Source organism: Cinclus cinclus, chromosome 3, assembly GCF_963662255.1.
Source record: "Cinclus cinclus chromosome 3, bCinCin1.1, whole genome shotgun sequence".
In the NCBI taxonomy this organism is placed as follows: Eukaryota; Metazoa; Chordata; class Aves; order Passeriformes; family Cinclidae; genus Cinclus; species Cinclus cinclus.
This window is the reverse complement of record NC_085048.1, coordinates 43,382,658-43,402,220: the sequence shown is the minus strand read 5'-3', so window position 1 is coordinate 43,402,220 and position 19,563 is coordinate 43,382,658. Positions and strand designations below refer to the sequence as shown.

Here is a 19,563-nt window from a genome sequence, read left to right as displayed (position 1 = left end):
TATGTGAGATTTTAAAAAGAACCAAAAAAACCCCTAAACCTAAAAAATGCTAATATTGGAGTCACAAAGATGATCCAATAAATACAGACTTGAAATTTTTGAAGTTGTTATAGAAATCAGCGAACACACAGGTTGAGGTAACACTGTTTATTCAAATAACTGATTTTCCCTTTTTATTGTTTCAAACCAGAAACAATCTCTGTTCTAATATAAAACTATTCCAATATATGGCACAATAGCTCTGAAATGAACAAACCTCCAATCTAAAGTCCATACACATATTACAGAAAAATATGAATGGATTATCATCAACATTGTCATCAAATATTTTTCCTTCTTTTCTAATACAACACAAGTGTGAGACTTCCTTCAGAAATGGTGCATGCATGCAAACATTTGAGATTCAGATAATTCACTGTCAGAATATATGAAGACTGCTTTGGATTTCCATACTTTGGAGTTGGTGGTAGAAGAGCAATAAAGTACACAGGGGCCAAAAACCTCCCTGTGTCCCACATAAAACATATAAGTCCCAAACTCTGGTCCTGAAATCCCACATTCATTTGACACCCAACCCTGTGGGCACTTAAATTCCAGGGTTGCCTCCCTGTTTGTCTTGAAAGTGCCCCAGGTACTTAAGGATTCACTTCCCCACATGCTCAGAGTTGCCTCAGTCTTCCTGGGACTGAGTGTCAGGTGCCTGCTTCTTGCCTAAGCCTGACAAGGAGCTAAAACCTTGGTATTGCTTGGCCCGAATCTCTGCTGGGACCCCCTGTGGTTGCATATTTGGATCTTATTTTATTCATGCAGTAACAGCAGGCTCCATACAAAATGCCATATTGGCTTCAATTTTTTTCCAGGAGTTCCAGGTATGATGCAGCAATAGTGATGGAAATGGTAGCCCTAATTTGGGAATATCCTACCTACAAGAATACATTCTATCTGAGAGTCATATCACCACTAATGTTTGTTTGCCAGCCCAACAAGAGACTGGACGTTCCCTGGCCACACCTGAAAAGAGGAGTGAGTCCCATTCCATGCCTTGAAAAAAAAGGCATAAATTAATGTCCTCAGTAAATTATCAGACATGGCGGGATGTGGGTGATCATCCCTGAGGGTTAAAGACAGCCTGGAAAATGCAACTAAATATTAGGATCAGGAAAAGCCAAGGCTAGGAACTAGCCTTAAATTAGTTCAGGAACATGGCAGCCAGAATTGTAGCACGAGCAGTATGTAGGAAGCCAGGGAAGCAAAGAGACCCTTAAAACAAATATCAGGGCAAACCCCTTAAAGGTAAGAAATTCCATGTCACAGAGAAGGACTTTGGAAAAATCACAATAGCTTGTCTGAGAGTAGGACTAAGAAATCTGGAAGGAAGAGACAGTGATGTGAGCTTCAACCAAGAAGTAAATTTGGAAGTCAAGCATTTCTTGGATTGCCTTATGTACCTGGTAGGTGGGGCAAAACATCACTCAGGCTCAGAGGGCAATCATTATTGGCGTGCCAGCTGCCATGACTTAGCCTGGTCTGTCTGGCGGCCGTGTGGCTGGATCGCCTGGGGGGACACACAGGGGAGCACAGAGGCACTGGAGCTCAAGTAGGTGGAAGTACCTCAGGCTCTGAGGACATTTCGGAGTGGGGGTGAATTTACATAACCTCATGCTCTGAATTTGATCTTGTACATACTGTGCGATTACTTCTGGCAGCAATTTAGATTTGCATGTTGGATGCTTTTGGTCTTATTTTAAGTCGCCTGGTTCCCATCATGGTTCAATTTGGGATCTTTGGTGTTTAGATTCATCTGTGAGCTAATACCTGCAATGCCCATCTCTTAGGTGCTAGTTATTGATCAGATAAGTCAAAAACAGATGTGACCCTTACCAGGGTCAAGATTTCACCTTCATTTTTCTGGTAGTTTTGGCTTAATTTATAATCCACTTTTTAATGAATAGATCTGCCAAACCCTCTGATATGGTAAGATTTTTTTCTGTAAACTGAGTATTCTAAATCAGATAGGTGTGGGTAGAATTTTTAATGGGCAATTAGCATATTCAATTAATCAATTCAATATTAGCATGGTTTCTCTTCTTATTATTATTTTTGTTGTAGAATGACAAAAATTTATCTGAAGATAAATATAGTTGTCTATATATTCACATAGATGAAAAGTCTCACATAGACCTTCTCACTAGCCACACGCCTCCTGTCAGCTACTCAAAGAAGAGTACTACAACCCATCCTTGGGCCTTTAAAGAGTCTTTTGCATTAGAATCCTACAGCTCAAGGGAAGCAAACAAAATAAGTAATGTATATAATACATAGGGTTGTATAACTTCAGTGCTCACCCATTAGAAAAGTCCCACAGCAATGCCAAGATGTAGCATGTGGTCTTTGACTTAACATGAAATTTTATAGTGCTAACCAGAGCCACTGTAGTTTTTTTTTTAGCATACAAGCAAACTACTTCTGCATCAGTTACTACCTCCACATAATACTCCCATTGTGATGCTAACAGTGAGAGTACCCTGTTTGGTTTCAACACCAGCTAGGTTCAGCCCATAAGTCCAGGCAGATAGCCAAATAGATTTCAGTTATGAAATGCTCAGGAGTTCCCAGCGTTGAATATTCTTCTTATTCTTGTTAATATGTCCATGCCAGTAGTTTTCATTCCTTCTCCAGTCAGTTCACAGAGGAAAAAAATAGTCTCACAGAAAAAACATTTCTTTCAGGGGTTTTCTTCTATGTTGGTGCCAAGTGCTTTTCTCATTCTATTAATAAGAATCCAGTGTTACTTTTCTTTAATGATAACTATCTTTCACTGAGGTGCAGTGTCAATACAAAGCCAAGATAACACCTACAACTCACATACAAACCACTTCATTCTTGCACTGAGTATCTAAGTATTTTGTTCTTTTGCCCACCTGTAAAAGATGAATGTTTCCTCTTTGCAATTGTCAGCTTACAGTTTCTTTAAAGCTTTCAGTCTTTGGATTTCGCAGTGTGCATAAAGATTAAAATAAAGATTTTGAGCCTGGTCTCAAGCTGAGCACTAATATCTGTAAAACACTTTATGTGTGCTACGTCAAGGCTGGTTCAGTATGGTGTTTATTTGGCATCTGAAGTTTTTCAATATTTTTTTTTCCTCCTCAAAGCTATATGAGAGGAAGATAAAATAGCTGTGAGAAAACAGGCTATCTAACTAGTCTGAAACAAATATTGTGGATGTTGTGGCTACGTTTTTTTCTTTCCCATCTTAGTGGGAAAGGAGGAGGGAGGTGGGACATGCTGCTTCTCATGGGAGCAGAATGCCACTGATTGGCAGCATCATCAATACCACTCTGTGCATCATGGGCTCCAGCCTCCTGTGGAGTTTGATTAAAAGGAAAAAAAATGTATATGAAATCTAGCACTCAGATCTCCTGTAGTCACAATTTAAAGGTATACTAGTAAGACCATAAATTAATTCAATTAGGAAAACACCACAAATTAACATAACAATGAGGCATTAGGAATACAATACTGACGAATTGTTAAATTACTGTTTAATATCAAGCTGTGCTTCTGTTTTCCTGAGTAGATATAGCTTGACTGAAATGTATATATTTCCAGGCTAATATTTTATGGCTTTGTTTCTCTTGCTTTCCAGTTTTGTACTGGTTGGTGTGCTACACTTTCATGCTTGGCCTAAAGCAAAGCTATAGGTCATATTCTTCTCTGGTCTAAATTTTTGCTTATTATCTAGGTTGAAATTAATTTGTCACCTTAAAGAATAATTTTTAATTTGACTAAATCAGCAGTGCCATTTTATTATATTTTCATTATATTCTCATGGAGATCTATCAGCCAGCATGGCTTAAATTAGGATAAGATATTTCTCTTTTTATTTTTAAGAAGGAAGGGAGAAACTACTAGGAAATTTGCAAGTAATTATATCATAGAGGTTCTAGGTATATTACTAAATCAATAGCCCTGAAAGTTAGATACATAATTACTAGTTATGTATTATTGCTTATACAAACAGATGAGCTGGGAAATGGACAAGCATGAAGGAAGGGAAGAATTGCTGAAATATTCATGCAATATCATATAAGCATGAATTGCTGAAATATCTTCAGCAATTTACAGAGCCAATGTGCTAAAGAATGAAATGTAAGCACAGCTGATTAAATTTCTATGGGATCTGAGCATCCTGTGACAAATCCAACAACTATCCAGTCCTCTGTAACCTAGCTGGGTGCTAAAGAATCTTCAATTAAATACTAAGCTGACCAGATGTAATTAAAAGCATAACTGTTCTTTTGTATCTGCAGATAATACAGGACCATTACTAGGAAAGTGAAACTGTCTATTCGTAGTTATGTTCACCAGTCACTTCTTCCTCCTGTATATTACACAGGGTCTATAATACAGACCCTGTTAACACCATCAGCCTCTCTGCAGACATCAGCTCTGTCCTCTTGCCAGATGAATATAAACCTTACACTGAAATATGTGTAAGGCTTTTTCATGGTGTCCCATGAAAAGTTATCCAAAGAGGAGGTGTTGGAACGGCCTGGTGAAACAAACCAGTTATTTTGAGTCCTGGGGAGGAGAAGCACAAAGCAGTAGAGCTGTATGTCAGCATTTGCTTTTCCCAGGATAATCAGTTGTGATTACAGAGAATAAGGATGTAATATTTAGAACCAACACAGACAGCGACTGTGAGAATGTGGGTCAGTGAATTTCTACCATTAATAAACAATAATTAGGGAGTTATCTATCAACCGTTCCACAAAAAGACAGATGGAGAATGTGTAAGCTAAGTCTTTATAAACATGCCCTTCCCACCAAGTTATCAAGGAAACTACACTATTATGGGTTCAGGGGGCAAAAAAAAAGACAAACAGAAAGAGTAAGAATGATCAATATGAGATGCAACAATGGACTTCCTTAAACTTCTCCAATAAGATTATTCTTATTTAAAATACTTCCTTCTCTAGGGGCCGGAGTATCAACATGCAGGTCAGACTGCTGTCAGGAAGCTGATTGCTTGTCCTGGGTCCTGGTGTGGGATGCTACCAAAGGACCAGCAGTGTCTTTGGATTGTTGCTGACTGTTACTGCATTTTCACTGTTACTGTGTACTTCTTACCCATCTGGACACAAGTGTTTCTACCATAAGAGAACTTGAGCAGATCAAAGGCAACTGCTGTGCTCGCAGCTGTGGTAAAGAGCCAAGGTGGTGTTCCTCTTTGACCCCACCAGTTAAGGACATGGGCTTAATAGGAGAGGGTGTATTATGCAGATCAGAGCCAGTGTAGCTGGTGTCACAGGGACAGCCTTTGGCTTCTATGTCCATGGATTCTTTTCTGGAAGTGAGGGCTGGTGGAAAGTGATGGCACCAGCATAAGAAAGAAAGAAAGGCAAGAGCACCTTTCCCAATAGTCTTATTGTTGAGAAAGGTTTCTAAGCAGGTTCATCAAAGTATGCAGACCAAAGCCTAAAAAGAAGTGGGAAAATAGGTTAAATTTAAGATGCTAAGGGAAGAAAGGAAGGTACATAGCAGAGACCTGAACTTCAGGAGAGTGGATGTCAGCTTGGTCAGGGAATAGGTCGGCAGGAATCACTGGGGAGCCAATAAAGAAAAAAAAAATGAGTTGGTTTTCAAATAAAATCTCCTTGAAGCACTAGAATGGTCCATTGTGATTGCACCAGAAGATGTGGCAGATACAGTGGGAAGGCAAACTGGCTGGTGAGGAAAGCTCTAGCTGAGCTTTGAAATAGATAGGAAGTCACCAGGAAATCTAGCAGCATCACTCAGGCATTCAACAGTCAAATTAGGAAAGCCACACAACTGGGGTCAAAACCACCAAGGAACATAAAGGACAACAAGAAAAGCTGCTACAGATAATCATCCCTGTAAGAAAGGTGAAGAAAAATGTAAACTCACTGCTAAATAGTGCAGGCAAGATGCAAAGGATGAAGTGACAAATTGCATAAAAAAGATTGGAGTACTTAATGCCTTGTTTGCCTTGTTTTTTACTGCCAAGGTCAGGTCTCTGACCCTAGTAGCAAACTGTGATGGCTGAGGCACTACCCATCCTACAGGAGGATCAAATTAGGAATAATTTAAGTATTTATGGACTTAAGACCAGGCAAGATGCATCCACAGAAGTTGAGACAGCTGATGTGTTTGTGAGGCTCCTCTTTGTCATCTTTGAGAGGATATGGCAACTGGGGGAACTCCCCAGTTGCTGGTAAGAGACAAGTATCACATCAATATTTTTAAAAAATCAAGAAGGAATGTCTACAGCATGGTCAGCTTCTGGGAAATTGAAGAAACAAGTCCTCTGCATTTTAGACACGTGAAGGACAGAACAATGACTGGAATCAGCCAGCCGAGATTTATCAAAGTTAAATCATCCTTGGCCAACCTGATTGACTTCTATGATGAAATGGTTGGCTCTGTGGATGAAAGGAGAGTAATAGATGTAGCTTATCTGAAGCAAAACTTTCAACACTGTCTTGTAGTGTACTGGTAGCTAAACTGAGGAAATGTGGACTGGATGAGTAAACTCCAAGGGTAGTGAAAAACTGGCTGGACTGCCAGGATCAGAGAGTAGTGGTTAATAATTCAGTGTGTATTGGGTTTTCGTGGCAAGGTTTTGGTAGCAAAGGGGCTACAGTGTTCTATGGGAACATGCTGGAAACTTCCCCTGTGTCCTACAGAGCAGGCATCAGCAGGCTCCACAACAGAGCCACCACTGGCCAAGAACAAGCCTATCAGCAATGGATGTAACAGGTTTGAGAAGGGGAAAAAGCACTGCAGAAACAGCAGCAGAGAGGGGTCTGAGTTTATGTGAGAGCAACAGTCCTGCAGACACCAAGGTCAGTGAAGAAGGAGGAGGAGGAGGTGCTCCAGGCGCCAGAGCAGAGATTCCCCCACAGCCCCTGGTACAGACCACGGTGAGGCAGGATGTGCCCCAGCAGCCCATGGAGGTCCATGGTTGAACGGATACCCCCACCTGCAGCCTGTGGAGGACCCTATGCCAGGAGGATGCCCAAAGGAGATTGTGGCCCTGTGGTAAGCCTACATTGGAGCAAGCTCCTGACAAGGCCAGTGGTCCCATGGAGAGGAATCCACGCTGCAGCAGGTTTCTGACAGGACCTGTGGTCCTGTGGAGAGGAGTCCATGGTGGAGCAGGAATGCTTGCAGGACTCATTACCCTGTAGCAGACTAGCAGACCCATGCTGGAGCAACCTATTCCTGAAGGACTGCACCCCATGGAAGGGACCCACGCAGCAGCAGTTCATGGTAACTAGTGAGTGAACTCTCTCTGTCCTTTTGTTGACCCAAGAGCCTTTCTTTACATTTTCTCTCCCCTGTCCAGCTGAGGAGGGGAGTGGTAGAGTGGCTTTGGTGGGAACCTGGCATCCAGCCACAGTCAACCCATCATAAAGCCATGTAACACATTTATCATTGAACTGGACAAAGAGCTGGAACACACACTTGTTTGGGTTTTGGGTGATACAAACTGGGCAGGGTGACATGATTGATATGCTGGAGCGTTGAGCTGTTATTCACAGGAATCTCAACAAACAAGAGGATGCAAGAATCATGGAGTTCAAGAGAGGCAAATGCAAACTTCTGTGTAAGCAAGGAAATCAAACATATACTGGGCTATGTTAGACAGTGGCCAGCAGCTCAAGAGAAGTGATTTCCAACAACCCTCCACTCCCTCAGCACTGATGAGGCCACTGTTAATTATACTTCTTATGGAATGAGACAGACTTTAGGATTTTTACTTCTTTTCACCATCAACTCAAACACCCATTCTTCTACTTTATGTATATCGTATTCTTACTTTTTTCCCTGAGAAACCAGTGATTTAACAGCTCGCTCATATAACAAATGTTAAACAAACACAACCAAGAGGAAAAGAAAACCAGAGAAGCTTGCCTCCAATCTTGATTTTAAATTCTCTAAAAGGTCTTTGTAAATTTAAATCTTCATAACACACTTTATTAGTGGAGAAATAAAGATATATCAGAGTTTCAGAACTGGAGTTATTGACATTTTATTACTACAAAATTATCAAAGTGAATTTGGAATCACTGAGAAAAATTCTTTCCCTGGGTAAAACTAATGAAAAACATCCAGTCATATTAAAAAACCTCCTTTGTCGACAATACAGAAATGCTGTGTTTTATTACAAATCAGTACTACTTTTTCAGAAATCTAAGGCAAAAACTGTGGTCTACATCAGATGTAATAAGACACTTATGTTTACTGAGAACAGAAAATTACTTTTCTGATGCCTTGATGACTTGGATGGGTGGGGAATGTGGGCTGCTGTCTCTGTGTCATACTTGGCACTGTGTTGATCCATGAACCCATATGATATTTGCAATAGTAAGTTAGGTTTCATAATATAGCCAATAGACCAGGTTGTAAAGAGTCTAACTCAGATGCTTGGAATTACACTGTGTAACACAGAAAAGAAATGAAGTCCTTATTGAAATGATTTTAATACAGAGCTGTACAGCAAGAAGTATTCTTACTGAGGTATAAAAGATTACTTGTCAACAAATAGCAGTTAATTCTGGTTTCAGTTCTGGGAGTTTCCAAGTCCTGAGTGACACATGGGTGCTTAGTGTCTTCTTGTACTGAGGGCTGGACTGCCCGTGTCTCAGCAGCTGACATTTCAATGGTATTAACAAGGTAGGTTGCTGGTGAAGCCTCATCTTGCCTAAAAGTAAACAACCAAAAGGCTGTTCCAATTGCTAAACAGCACAGGATTAATGTATTATCTTCCTTCTACTTTTGTGTTACTTTCTGCCTCTGCTGTGATTCAGCACTAAGTTAGTGCTGATCTTTGGTCATAGATGGCTAATTTTATGTATCAAACACAGATGGAGCCCAACCTGTCCCATACTGAGATAGTACTGACAAAGCAATTAACCTTTCCATCAGTATTCCCAACAGAAAAAATCCAGAAGCATCAGGAATCACCGTCCCACTACCTTTTGAATACCAGATACATATCATTGGTAAGTGAGAATACTTGAGAGAATAAGTATGACTTAGTTAACATGCAGAGAGGTAAAAATCTAGCTAAGTGAACAACTGGCTGTTGGCATTGTCAATATATTAAAAAAGAAAGCTTATGATGTGATCTACCTTGATAAGAAATCTCCACATGTGCATACTGTGAAATTTTAAAAAGGGGTATTTCCCTTCCTCCTCACTGAGAACAAGAGGTTTTCATGAGTCTGTGACAAAGTAGTAAAACCAAGAGATTTTGTTCAAGGTAAATAATAAGCAACAGACCTAAAACTAGGATTTCCTAATGTCCAGTCACTTGGTTTAGCAAAGATTTTTTTGATAGTCTGAAATAAGACACAGGAATTTTAAGTTAGGACTAAAATAGGAAATGAGGGTGGGAACTAGATTGGACTTCAAGGTCCCTTTCCAGTGCAAATCATTCTGTGATTCTATGAAATCAGCAAAGTGAAAAAGATTTAACAATGGTGAGTGAAAACTAGGACAGTTTTCAGCACACCTCAGTTATTTAGACAAGAAAGAGTTTAAAACCAGTCTAGAATATTTCTAAATATATTCACTGTTACAGAAGGCAAAAATATTTGTAGGTGAAGAGAGCGTGAAAGGAGAATTACATCCCGATAGGAGTGATGTTTTTGCTTCCACAAACTTATAAATTAAAATTGTATCTGGAAAACATTAGGTGCTATCTTATAATATTTCCAGGAAGTTCTCAGATTAATGAATCAGCTTCTTGTGTAATTAATCAAATTAACTCTTCACTGGGAGTAGGCAACAATGAACTATTCAGCTAGATATAAATAGCAGCTTTATGAGTTTCATTTGACTCTTACTCACTGTTGCATGTTAAAAGGTGTACATAATGATTCCCACAATTTGGTTTTGTTTACACACTCAAAAAACAATATCTAGAAAATTAAATTATGTTTTGCTTTCTACTGAAAACTGTTAGAGAAGTGAAGGGAACACAGCAATAGTGATTGCTGATCAGTTGCTAATGAAACAACACTGGAAGAGGTAAAGTTTCACAGATCTCTGTGTTTTGCCAATGATTTAATGGAGTCTGGGTTCTACAGCAGAGGAACCAGGACTGAATAAATGGAATCTTTTGTCCACCCGCCAAGGCCATTTGTAATACACCCATGTATGTATAACTTACATAAATATATACATTATATACTTGCAAACTATCCTTACTGTGTGGAATGCACAGGTGACAGAAAATACTAATTCTATAAAAGTACCATTACATTAATTCCATGTGATGAAAGCAATGAATATCAGTAATCCCAGTTCTAGCAAAATACAGAGGGAAATAGTATTTCATGTTTTATTTCAGGTTACTTATCAGTAATCAAATGCTGGCATGATTTGCCTTTACTAATATGTTCTAACTTTGCAGTAACTCCTGCTTTGAGCTGGGGTGTTGGCCTAGATGTCGGGGAAGAACTCCAGAGGTGCCTTCCAACATAAATTATACACTGATTCTGCTTACAAATCTTCCTCTGCACTACCATTGCACAAAAACATAACTGCCCACAAATATGTAAACCATCTGTTCCATTTATCTTATTTTTTATTAGAATTAATGCATCTTTAATTATAATCTTGTTCTTTACAAGCATCTTCACATTCCATATGTACTCAATAACAGGTATTTTGATTCAGCAGCCATTAGGCAATGACTCACTGTGTGTTGTCTGATGATGACGTTTAAAATGAGGGAATACTGCTCAAGGATCTTTGGAATTGGAAATATGTTTGTTGAGTTCTTCCCCTTCCAATTTAGATGAGTCAATTGTGCCAAGTGATGGTGCAACTTAATGCATTAGATAGCAACGGGGAAAACATTGTCAAAGAGGGAATTCCCTGTTTATTGCATTTATTTTGATGTTACCTTCTGGCAATTATTTTTAATGTTTGGATTTGGATTCTTTATTTGTAGTCATAATAACAGAAAAGCTGGCATTCACTTCTACACTAACTACACTAACTACACCAGCAGGATGTTTAAATAGGAAGGTAATTTAAATAGCAAGTTATCTCACTTTATAACTTAGACTGAGTTTTATTCTCTACCTGGCTTCTTATATCTAGATCCAGCAAAAGACTTGGGCTTTCAGTGGAATTCAGTTTTCAGCCTATGAAGTGGAATCCATGTGCCTGAATCAGGTGCTTATGCTCATTATATTATATACAAGAGAAAAATGCAAAAGTAAATGTTTAATCTGCTTGGTAGTCATCATTAATAATCAACAGAATGCTGATTGTACAATATAGCTGGCCAATGTTATGCATCAAGAACTGTAGCAGTAGGGGTTAAGTAAGACCTCAGGAGGTAAGCACAGGCAGCATCAAGAAGGAGTCACATCCTAACAGTATCACTGATAATAGCTTGCAGACTCCTGCCTGTGAGAAAAAAAATTACCTGGCATTACTTTTAATGATGCTGCTACAATGATCAGTCAATCCTTTCATCCTACAGATCCTACCAAAACTACCCTTTTCTGTGAGCTCTGAGGAGTTCATAGGAGGAAAGGGCAAATACTATCGCTGTGGTTCTCCTTGACTTCCTGCAGGGATATCTGCATGTTCAAAACTTTCTGAAATCTTGTAATGAGGAAAAATCTTTGTAAAAATCTTGCGGAGTTTTTGTCTGTTCAGTCAGGGTTTTCTATTTGTTTGTTTGTTTGTTTGTTTGTTTTTCCAAAGGTGCTGGCATATCACAGCAGCTCCACTGGCCAGTGCATCCTCCTGAGACTGGTTTCAGCAGACTTGTAACAGCATTAAGAGGGTTCCTTGCAGAAACACACAGTAAACGTGCAGTGCTTGCGGGTAGGATGTCTCTGTAATTGTGGGATCGGTTCTGTGCACATCTCCTGCCATTCCAGGCGTGCAAGACAATCATTTCCACCCCATCCACACTAGTTAAAACTGTTTTGAGTGCACAGACAATACTTCTGGAGGAACCTCTCCCACCATCATGCCCAACACATGCAAGGTGAGTGTAGTTGACCATATTCAGGAGTGTAAGGGAACTGATCCCTTCAAAGCAAAAAAGCCCTTGCAATATCACATGTGCTCTGTGCCTTCTTTCCCTGTCCTTGAGCAGGCCATACCAATTACTAAGTTTTCTCCAGGTTTACAGCAGTTTACCTCCTTTGTAAATCAACGTGTCACAGAAAACTTCAGAGAGAAGGCAAGGAAAGCTTCCTTGTGTATGTACCAAATCACAAAAGTGCCACAGCTTAACTTTTTGCTTATAGAGCATTAGCAAAAGAGATATTTTTTTTATTAAGCCTCATGTTTGGAATATCATGCTTTACCAAAAAGAGGTCATCATTATGATCTTATTTAAACTGGGAAAAAAAAATTAAAATGAGCCTTTCAGATTATTCTAATCCTTCAGATGATTAAAAAAATACTAGAGTTCTGTAAATCACGTTGGCTCAAAACTTATTAAAATGCCAGTCTTTGGGTAAACCCCACCGAAAGTCTGTAATAATTGCAGTTAAGTTCCCGAACGCCTGAAGACGCCTTCAGCAGCCGTGGCCACTGCGTGACATCTGGTGGCCGCAAGGCAGCATGGCCAGAACGTGGCACTACTGAAACTGCTGCCCGTGCATCTGCTAAAACCACACCGTATCAGCTTTCATCCCAACGTGCCGAAAAACGCACTCTGAGTTGTTCGCTGCAACTGTACATCTTGCCAGGGAACAACCCAGATTTGACAACCGCTAGTGTGTAGCACAACAGGATACACACCGTCCTTGGGAATTACGATGTTCCCTGCCCAACAGTTGATCACCTCCTGTACTCTCTACAGTTGTAGGACATCGAGATGGGGATTGCAGAGTGACAGAATTGTGGGAGATGTTCTTTGAAGTGCAGAGGTGGAATTCACTGTGAACTTGCACCTACTGAGCGGATAAAAAACAATTTAGAACGATGCTTTGGTATGCAAGAGGTGTTACTGGTGGCAACAGGCATACTCCTCATCCACCTGCGATCATGGTATAAAATCACAAAATTATAGAATACAAAGGATTGGAAGAGATCTTAAATATCATCTAGTCCCAGTCTGCCCTGCCATGGGCAAGGACACCTCCCACTGGACCAGGTTGATCAAGGCCTTATCCAACCTGGCATTGAACGCTGCCAGGCTAGGGCTCCCTGAGCAACTATTCTAGCGCCTCACTACTTCCTCACAGTAAGGAATTTCTCCCTCATACCCTAACTAATGTCCCCTCTTTCAGTTTGTACCCATTCCTCCTTGTCCTATCACTACAGTTCCTGACGCAGAGTGCCTTTCTAGCTTCCCTGTAGGCCCCTTCAGATACTGGAAGGTTGCCATGAGGTCTCCACACAACCTTCTCTTCTCCAGGCTGAACAGCCCCAACTTTCTTTTTTCTTGTCTTCATAGGGGAGGGGCTCCAGTCCCCTCACCAAATTTGCGGCGTCCTCTGGACACGCTCCATCTATTACGGTGGGTAAGATCTACTACAGAAAAGGTCACTGAATATTCTGAGTTGGAAGGGACCCATCGAATTCAACTCCCTGCCCTGCACAGACACCCCATAAAGTCACAGGATGTGCCTGAAAGCACATCTAAATGCTCCTTGAACTCTATAAGGCTTGGTGTTATGATTACTTCCTTCGGGAAATAGGAAAAAGAACAATCGGGTAAGAGAAAACAGAAATATTAAACGCTCAAAATCCTCAAAGGCGCGGTCCATCGGCTAAGCGACCCCCCCGATGGCTCAGGAGCGGGCCCATGGCCGGATCCAGTACAGCTGGAGCCCCCCGACTCTCCACCACAGCACCAACAGCGCTCTCGCAGCGGCTCAGGAGCGACCGCCCGGCCCGGCCCAACCTCTCCCACCGCACCACCGCTTCCGGCTTCTGGCTTCCGACTTCCGGCGCCGGCGCGGGCCGGGCGGAAGCCCCTCGGCGGGAGGCGCGTGCGCGGGGGCGTGGCCGCGGCGGGGGCGCGGCCGCCGCTCAGTTCCTGCCCCGCGCGCGGGCGGGCGGGTGTCGCCGGTCGCGACAGAGGTAACGGCTCGGCCCAGGCCGGCCCCGCGGCCCCTTGGCGGGACTGCCCGGGCGAGCCCGCCCCAGGCCCGGCCGCTGCTCGGGACAGCGCGCCTGACGCTGCCGCCTGCGGCGCTTCCCGGTCCGGCCCCGTGGGGCGGGAGCACCGCTGATTCACCGCGGGCGGCTGCCGGTAGTGAGGGAGGGAGGGAGGTGGATAGCCAGGCAGACGGACAGATAGACAGACCCCGCGAGGCCTGCCCGGGCCCCGGCTGGCCCCGGGTCTCAGCGCGGCGCGGGGCGATGCTGGGGCCCTCCTGCGGCCTCGGTGACCCCCGGCCGGTCCCCGCCCCCCCGCACTGCCCGGCTCGTTTGGGTGTTCCCGCCCGCCCGTCCGCGGACACGGGCTCTGCCCCTGGCACCGGGGCCTCCCGGGGTGCCGGGAACTGCGGGGCGGTAACGGGCTCTGCAGCTGGGGCGTGATTCAGCCTTAGGAAATGCTCACTTGCGGTTCCCTCCTTGCCCACCGTCGTGCGTTTGTAGCTGGGAACTTAGTTCGTCCCGTTCTTTGTACCAAGTGATGCGTTTAATGCCCCAGTGACAGCACTGGTCAGCCTGCAGGACCGTAGCTGTGGGAGAGCCTTTAACAAGATGTATTTTTTTGCAGTCGCTCTGACTTGTTTTATTTTGGGGGGTGTTGGAAATGGGTTACATTTGTAGCTGAAGAAACAAATTGATCTACATGTACCTCGCTGTCCATTGGAAGAATGACAGATGACAAAGATGTACTTCGAGATGTGTGGTTTGGGCGAATACCGACCTGTTTCACTCTGTATCAGGATGAGATAACTGAAAGGGAAGCTGAGCCCTACTATGTGAGTATGACAAAGGGAGTCGCAAATAGTCCAAGGCCGTGGTTATGTTTGTTTACTTCATTCTCATCACGTGTACTACTGCATGTTGTGGGAAAAAAACCCGCTTTTTTTCTTCTTATTCCTGGTAGCTTCTGAAAGTAAAGATATGACCATGCTGTGTGACTTTATCTTTCTTCACAGCAAATGGAAAACTTCAGGCTTGTTTCACTAGGGAGAGAAACTTATCACAAATAATTAAGATCTTTGAAAAAAATTCTTAGAAAGTCAGTGAGTGACTAAGTAAAGGAGGAGGCTGGATGTGAATTTGTATGTTCTTGGATAATGAGCAGTCAAAGGCAGAGGGCTTCCATTAATGCAGAAATAATTTAGTCAGACTTACAAAATCTTAAACATTAGGGTTGATCACCTGTGTAACAAAAACTCATAATGAACACTGGCTCTGTGGATGTCTTCTACTCATTTTCTTTTCTTTAAACTGCAGCAGCCATGAGAGATCTGGCTCAGAAATAAGAAAAGGACTACAATGGCCAAACAGAACGCTGCCTGAATAGGATTTCTAGCTGATGATTAAAAAAAGCATTATGGATGTATTTGAGTTGTAACATGGAAGTACGTTCTGTAATGATCTATTTATTTATAGTGTTCTCATCAGTTTTCATTCTTTCAGCACCTAATAGGCATCAAATTGAAAAAGAGTGTTAGCTGATTCAGTGAAATGCAAATTTGAAATGTAACAAATATATGGGAGGGAAATCTTGAACTTTTTTTTTTTTATGGGATTCTGAAAATCTAGAGTTTTATCGTATCCCATTCCATACTGGATAGAACTTTTTTTCTTGTGTTCAATAGCATCTTTGTGTTATCAGTTTCTCATTTGCATGTGTTGCTTTGAAACCTAATAAACTATTAGTGTTTTTTCTTCAGCACTAATAGTGCTCATCTTTGTCTATTGTAGTTTCATCACTGGTAAACTCTGCTTCATATTTGTTGACCTATTGCCAAATACATCTAACCTATCTAAAAGTCTCAGATTTTAAATTATTATTAATTAATTACACGTGAGTTAAAATATGTTTGTGTACTTTCTTTGAGAGCTACTTGAAAGGTATGAGTTTAAATTTAGAGGCTTACAGCCTTGATCTGTTTAACATTGGCATGGAAACCATGAAACCATGTTATCCTTGTGGTCTGGCCAGCTTTCTAAGTCAGGAAAAAGGTTTTAAGGTTGTAGGATTTCTTTTATTTATTCCATGTAAAGTGTGCACAAAAATTCTCAATGCTTAATTCTATCTTTCTGCAAAATGTGGTTACTCATGGAATGACGTGAAATTCTAAAATTTTAGCTTCTTCGTTTTGCAGTTCACGTTGGAGCTGGTAATGCAGCTTTCTGTCTTTGGAGGGACCAAGGATTTATAATAGAATAAGGCAGAATAGTAATCAAGGTTTTAAGCCATGGTATAGTTCTGATAGTTTCAGAGTGTGTTTGCATTAATGTTTTTGTTCAGTTCTGGAGTGCATTTGAAATAAGTCTTCATCCTTTCCACTTCCTGTGCCCAGGTTGGCATCACAGAGCAGTCAGCCCATGGGCTGAATCATTTTCACGTGAAGCTGAAGCAGCAGATGGGCTTCAGCTGCTAGTGGACATTTGAGCTAAAACAAAATAAAATAACATCAAAACACCTAAAATTATGGGTAAAGTAGAAAAGTATATGTAGTTAACATTTCCAGCCCTTGATACTAGCTCTTCAGCTTTATCTCCTCTTACTTTTTGGTATAGACACAACTTCTGTATTCCAGACTGCCTTTCATAAATGGTGAGATTGCATGGGAACATATCACTGGCATCAGTAAGTTGAGAGAGGATAAAGGATTCTGCTCTGAGGAATTTGCTTTATGAAGATGAAGGATAACAGACTTGGAGGGTGAGGGGTTAGAAAAACAACCCAGAGTCTGTGGGATGGATTTCAGTTTTTGTGAGTGGTGTGACAGGGCAGCCCTGTCTGTCAGATGGGTTAGTGCAGCACAGGAGTTGAAGCATGTGTGGACCACTTTCTGGCACTGCACAAGTAATTTAAAATTAACTTGCCTGCCTTTTGGAAAGAGGGTAACATAAAGACTGGGCAGCTCTGATAAAACATTACCCTGTGTTTTAATATATTCATGTAGGGTGGGTTTCTGCAGTTATGCTAGGAATTGATACATCAACTTTCTTTGGAGTGTTTCATGCAGAGGTTTATATTTTGAGTGGCAGCGTATTTAGGAACAGTTTACTTGAATTACTTTTGTTGCTGAATTACCGGATTTTTCTCTTATTCTAAAATTGTTTTGCATTTTATTTTAAAATTATGTACTGTTTGCCTCTTGGTGCAAGCAACAGTTAGAAAGAAAAGGATAAAAGAAGTATATATGAAGCAGAGGCTCATTGGCTGAAACTTGTCAGATGTATAAAGAACAAAATTACAGCAGGGTACAGTCTTAGAATGATGCTCTGCCCAAGGGACTGGTCTGTAACAGGACCACTCTTTAGCTTGCTGGTGGTCAAAAGTATTATTTTGTTAAGATATCTGTAGGAGAGAACAACGTGAAGCCATTCCATATTATGATGTTTTGTTTCATCTCTCTCAACTCTTTAGTAATCAGACCAGTGCAGTTCTATTTAAAACTGTAATTTTTCTGTTTTAGTTCTTTCTTATAAAAATACTGCATGCTCTGCAACAAAACCTGCGGATATACTTGGAGAGATAATCTTTGCACAAAGTTATATTGCAAGCATTTACTTGGGCATTAGGAGTTCTTTGTATTTCATTTAACCTCCTGGTTAATAAGAAGTCATTCCTGGCTATTGTGAATAAATATTGTAGCAATGCAAAGTATTCAAAAGGAAGGTGTTGCGGTTTGTGTAATTTTTGGGGGTGACATTTAGGGATGACTGTGAGGATTTATTCTGCTTAGTGATGTATTTACTTTTCTTAATTTAATGAAGAGAACTCCTGATCTTGTTATCTTTCAGTGGGTGGGAAAGGGATATTGAAAGGGGTAACAGAGTGAAAATATGTTTAAACTGCTTTTAAAGATCTCAACAGATTTAGTGTACTTATAAATCTCCAAGATAATTAAAGCTAGAAATGTGGTAGAATTAGATCCTTTGATTTTTCCTATGGAAGGGGATAACCACATCAAGGTAAAAGAACTGGGGGGACCAGACAATGAGTTCAATAGGTTTACAAATGCTCAGCATCTCTGAAAAACAGGTAATTCGTGATTAACTGTTGAGTTTTGTACAGTTGTACAGTTTTTGTTGAAGCCTTTTGGGAGTGCTGGCCATGTTCTGTTGAAATCAGTTGAATGTGATTTGGTTATTGTCTATATTCTCTAATTCTGTTGAAGTAGGAACTGGGTTGTTCTTTCACAATATAAACTGAAATAGAATATTTTACAGAGGAAGTTATGCAGTTTAAAGGGTTATGTGAAACACTATTGCAATAAATAATGCTTTAATATATTTATCAGTTCCAGCGTGGCTGTGCTACATGCAGCATACTGAGAATTGGCTTTTCTAAGAGGCCTAGTAAGTCTCATCAGGGTACAACAGCTTTAGTTTAACTGTACATATCATGCAGAAGTAACTTGAAATTATTACCATGATATGTGGGTTTGATTGGTATAGCCTGGACTGTATTGTCTCAAGAGCAATCGGTGAATATATGTGGAATTAGGTAAATAAAGGATAAGCTTATGTTGTCATTCAAGTCATTAAAGTACCAAGCAATTCTTACTTGAATGTGTACATAACTTCATTGAATTTATTGAGTTTGTTTGCCTTTTAAAAATGAAGGTCATATTTTGATTGCATTGCTCCTATGAAACAAGGTAAAAACAATGTGATGATGGTAATAAAAGCAGCAGTTGGAAAAAGAAAGCCATATGGTACATGAAAAATGGAGTGGTAACTGACATGACTGTGATAGTGGTGAGACTTGGCCTTATGTAATTTTAAAAAAACTGTAAAATTTAGCTGTGTCACAGATGTAACCTAATGAGGCATTATCAAAAAGATGAATCTGTTCTTCCAGCAACTTGATGTACTGTCCATACTTCTTTGCAAATTGGTTATTTACAAATTGTAGTATTGTGGCCAAAATACTATCTGATTTATATATCAAAGTGTGGTCTAATTATTGGAGAAATTCTGGAAGAGTGTTGCAGCAGAGATCAAGTTTTCTGTCAGGCAAAATATATTCTTACACAGTTTGAGATGTCTGTACCACATACATTCATTTAGGGTATGGTATTATTCGTATACTGTAAAGAAAATACTTTAAGAAACAACACTGATTATGAGGAACACTGGAAAACAAATATTTCTCTAAACATGTAAAATATAATCTATATATTCCTTAGACCCATCTATTTTATTAATAATTATGAAGCAAAACTTTACAGAATGGATACTATTAATTTAAAATGTCTGGTCTAAAAGTGAATTGATATTTTACAAGTAGGTTAATCTTTACTCGTTGAGATACTGAATAGCATTGTTTGTTAATCCTTATGGATTGGTTTATCTCTTGTAAATGTGCCACACAGTCATCAATCCATTCACTGATTGATACAG

The 19,563-nt window shown here is 40.6% G+C and overlaps 1 protein-coding gene across 5 annotated transcripts in view; it reads left to right on the top strand.

The window, feature by feature from the left end:
• Positions 1-14,055: 14,055 nt before the first annotated feature.
• Positions 14,056-19,563, top strand: part of ATG5 (autophagy related 5) — a 71,987-nt gene continuing 66,479 nt past the window's right edge. For 4 of the 5 annotated variants that reach the window (XM_062489914.1, XM_062489917.1, XM_062489916.1 and 1 more), the window contains exons 1-2: positions 14,056-14,094; positions 14,794-14,948. In XM_062489914.1, the coding sequence (XP_062345898.1) occupies positions 14,841-14,948 (108 nt within the window). In that variant the 5' untranslated portion in view covers positions 14,056-14,094; positions 14,794-14,840. Of the gene's footprint in view, positions 14,095-14,793; positions 14,949-19,563 lie in introns of those variants that run through there. The other variant, XM_062489918.1, reaches the window with a different exon arrangement.